This window comes from Carya illinoinensis, chromosome 13 (genome assembly GCF_018687715.1).
Source record: "Carya illinoinensis cultivar Pawnee chromosome 13, C.illinoinensisPawnee_v1, whole genome shotgun sequence".
Classification (NCBI taxonomy): domain Eukaryota; kingdom Viridiplantae; phylum Streptophyta; class Magnoliopsida; order Fagales; family Juglandaceae; genus Carya; species Carya illinoinensis.
Window position 1 is genome coordinate 26930733 of NC_056764.1, and position 3687 is coordinate 26934419.

The window sequence follows — 3687 nt, forward strand, 5'->3', positions numbered from 1 at the left end:
TGTTACATATTAATAATAGAATAAAAATGTAATAACGATATAATGTATAGAATTTTTTAAAAATAATTTTAATGACAACAAAAGGTATTTCCAAAGTGCTTTTTAATGTATTTTGTTTTTCTGTTTTTTATGTATATTTTTTAAATATGAAAAAAATACATATATTTACTAGTGATTTATCTTTAAAAAAAAAACTAAATTGCACTAAGAACATTTTTTTTAAAAGAAAAACTAGCATTTTCCAACATAATTTGGGTTTGGTGAGCCGACGGAAAAGGATTAATGGAGGTTGAAAAGGATAGTGTCGACTGTAGAGTGGTGCAAACACAACAGATCATACTCGCGCTGCCACGCCTCAAAGAGAGAGAACATAGCTGTTAAGAGCACGTGGCTGAAGAAACTGGTAACATGTGGTCCAATCAGCAATGACGTCATCTTCGGTGAAGACTGAAATAATTCGCACGCCTTAGTAATGCGCTAGTTTTACACGTGTCCAACAGTTACTTCCCTTCAACACAAACTTGAAATTCCTGACTCTTGCCAAGCTTTTTCCATTATAAAACTACTTGCCTCCGGTGTCTTCTCCTCTCACACTTTTTGTTATTGCCTTGCTTTTAACTTTCCTTTCCCGGCCTTCGATTCTCTCCTGTTCTTGATAATTCTTGGAAACTAGATATGGGTTTTGAAGCTTCGTTGTGTCTGCAATCCATGTCCACCATTTTCTGCATTTTATTCTTCTCTTTCACCGTGTTTTTTTCTTTGTTCTCTCTCTTAATCTTCATCTTGCGGCTTAAACCGTGGTGTAACTGCCAGGTTTGCCGGAGTTACTTGTCGTCGAGTTGGGCCAAGGAGTTCGGAAATCTGGCCGATTGGTATACGCATCTTCTCCAGAAGTCGCCCACCGGGACTATACATGTTCACGTGCTCGGAAACACCATCACTGCCAACCCGGAAAACGTCGAGCACATACTGAAAACCAGGTTTGACAACTACCCGAAAGGGAAACCGTTTTCGGTTATCCTCGGTGATCTTCTGGGCCACGGGATTTTTAACGTGGACGGCGACTCGTGGAGGTTCCAGCGAAAAATGGCGAGCCTGGAACTCGGTAGCGTCTCGGTTCGGTCCTACGCGTTGGAGATTGTCTCCTCCGAGATCCAATCCAGGCTAGTTCCTCTCTTGTTATCCGTGGCTGGCAAACAAGACGGAGTTTTAGACCTACAAGACGTGTTTCGCCGCTTCTCCTTCGATAACATTTGCAGATTCTCCTTCGGATTAGACCCAGGCAGCCTCCAACTATCGCTGCCTATATCTAGTTTCGCCGTTGCCTTCGACGTTGCCTCCAAGCTATCTGCGGAGCGAGCAATGGCAGTCTCTCCTATCGTGTGGAAGATCAAGCGGCTGCTTAATGTGGGCTCAGAAAGGAAGCTAAAGGAAGCCATCAAAACGGTGAATATCCTAGCCACTGAGATGAAAAACCAACGGCGAAAAATGGGCTTTTCCGACAGAAACGACCTTCTATCAAGATTTATGGCTTCCATAGACGACGAAAAGTATCTCCGTGACATTGTCATAAGCTTCGTCTTGGCTGGCCGTGACACAGTGGCCTCCGCCTTGACCAGTTTCTTCTACCTGTTATCGCAGCACCAGAGGGTTGAGGCTGCGATTCGGGACGAGGTGGAGCGGGTCATTGGAAGGCGGACTCAGGAGGTGGCGGCCGGGAGCTTCGAGCAAATGCGCCAAATGCACTACTTGAACGCAGCAATCTATGAGAGTATGAGGCTTTATCCTCCAGTTCAGTTCGATTCTAAGTTTTGCCAAGAGGACGATATATTACCCGACGGTACCTTTGTAACGAAAGGCACGAGGGTTACGTACCACCCCTACGCAATGGGCCGTATGGAGCGCATCTGGGGCCCGGATTGTCTCGAATTCAAGCCTGAGAGGTGGTTAAGAGACGGCGTTTTCATGCCTGAAAACCCGTTCAAGTATCCAGTTTTTCAGGGTGGACTTAGGGTTTGTTTGGGGAAGGAAATGGCACTTGTGGAGATGAGAAGTGTTGTGCTTGCTCTAGTTCAACGGTTTGATATTCGGCTTGCCGATCCAAACTGGACACCGCGGTTCATCCCGGGCTTTACCGCCACCGTGAGAGGCGGACTGCCGGTTTTTGTTCAACAGAAGGGGGGCTAATTTCCCATGTACTACACCGGCATGCATGATCATCGATCGGTACTATATATATATATATATTCTGTAATTATTAGGTGCGCCTTCGTGATAATTAATTTGTAGCAGCTAGCTAATTAATTCATGATCATGAACGCTATAACTTGCCCTAATTAATCCCCATATCTATATATATATATATATATATATATATGGAGTAGTTGAAAATTATCACGTAAAGGATATTGTGGCACAAGTGATGTTGGATCCTGTCTCTTGTCATTTTTTAATTTGTCAATATTGACGTACCAGCTAGCTTATTATCATGCTCATGGAAAGGAATTAGCTAGAAGTATTTCTTTAATTAATTAATGTATGGGTTTTTTTTTACATAATTCTTATAATTTTTTAAAATTTTAATGTAAAATATAATAAATAATTTAATTTTTTAAATTACATATCAAATATAATATTTTAATAATATTTTATTTAACTTTCAACTATCATTTCATCTTAACTCACTATTCAAACCACTTCTTAATCAATATATGGATTTGGCTACTCGGATATGTACCCGGTTGAACGGTATTCCATACATGAATGTTGTAATATTCATTTTAGTATATATTAATTTCTTTCGTCTTTGAGATTGTCCATGATTAAAATGATAAATTATATATTAATTGAGTAGAGGTGTGTAGTCATTCGTGTATGATTTCTACGCAGAATTTATATATATATATATATATATATATAACTTAATGTTTGAGTTTAGGTGTGGAGAAGTAGCTTATTAATTTATGTTAATGTATAAAGAGGTTTTGAAAAAAATATATTTTAATATTAAAAATTTAATTTTCTTTTCATGTAAATTATATATTTATTTATTTTTTAAATAATTACACGCTATTTATACGTTTATAATTGTAAAAATATTCCCATAATGCAAACATATAAATATTAAGGTGTGCTTCCGATCCGCCCCATGTTTCATGCTATGGCGTCTGGTCTCGCTCTGTGTGCGTATATGAGTACTACAGAACAAAGATACGTATAAAGCAAATAAGATCCCTGTCATGAAGTAGTAGTAGTAGTAGTTGGCTATTAATTAAAAGAAAATTAAAGCAATATATAATAATATTATTCCAACATGCAATATTGGCCTTATCATGATATTTAATTAGCTGGCTACCTGCAGTCTGCAGATGAACGAGAATCAAATCCTGAAGATGATCGAAATCATCTGCAAGCTAGCTACCAGGCCCATCCATCCATCACGAGGGCTTACGCTAATCTTGAACCAATCCCGGCTGGCCAGAATCCCCTTTAATGTCCATATCATCTTGATCTCTCTTCTTCTTTAATTTGATTAATAAAAATATTATGTATAGTTATTTTTACATAATATTTTTAAAAAAAATTAATATAATTAATTATATTAATAAAAAATATATAAAATATATAAAAATGATTATATATATTATATGTGTGTCTAATTAGAATAGTTAATTACTACCAAGGAAT

At 37.9% G+C, this 3687-nt stretch overlaps 1 protein-coding gene across 1 annotated transcript; it reads left to right on the forward strand.

Moving 5' to 3' along the window:
• The first annotated feature begins 571 nt into the window (after positions 1-571).
• On the forward strand, positions 572-2552 carry LOC122292348 (cytochrome P450 94C1). Its single transcript, XM_043100648.1, has one exon. It carries the CDS (start codon positions 676-678, stop codon positions 2185-2187), a length of 1512 nt encoding a protein of 503 aa, XP_042956582.1. The 5' UTR covers positions 572-675; the 3' UTR covers positions 2188-2552.
• The last annotated feature ends 1135 nt before the right edge of the window (positions 2553-3687 follow it).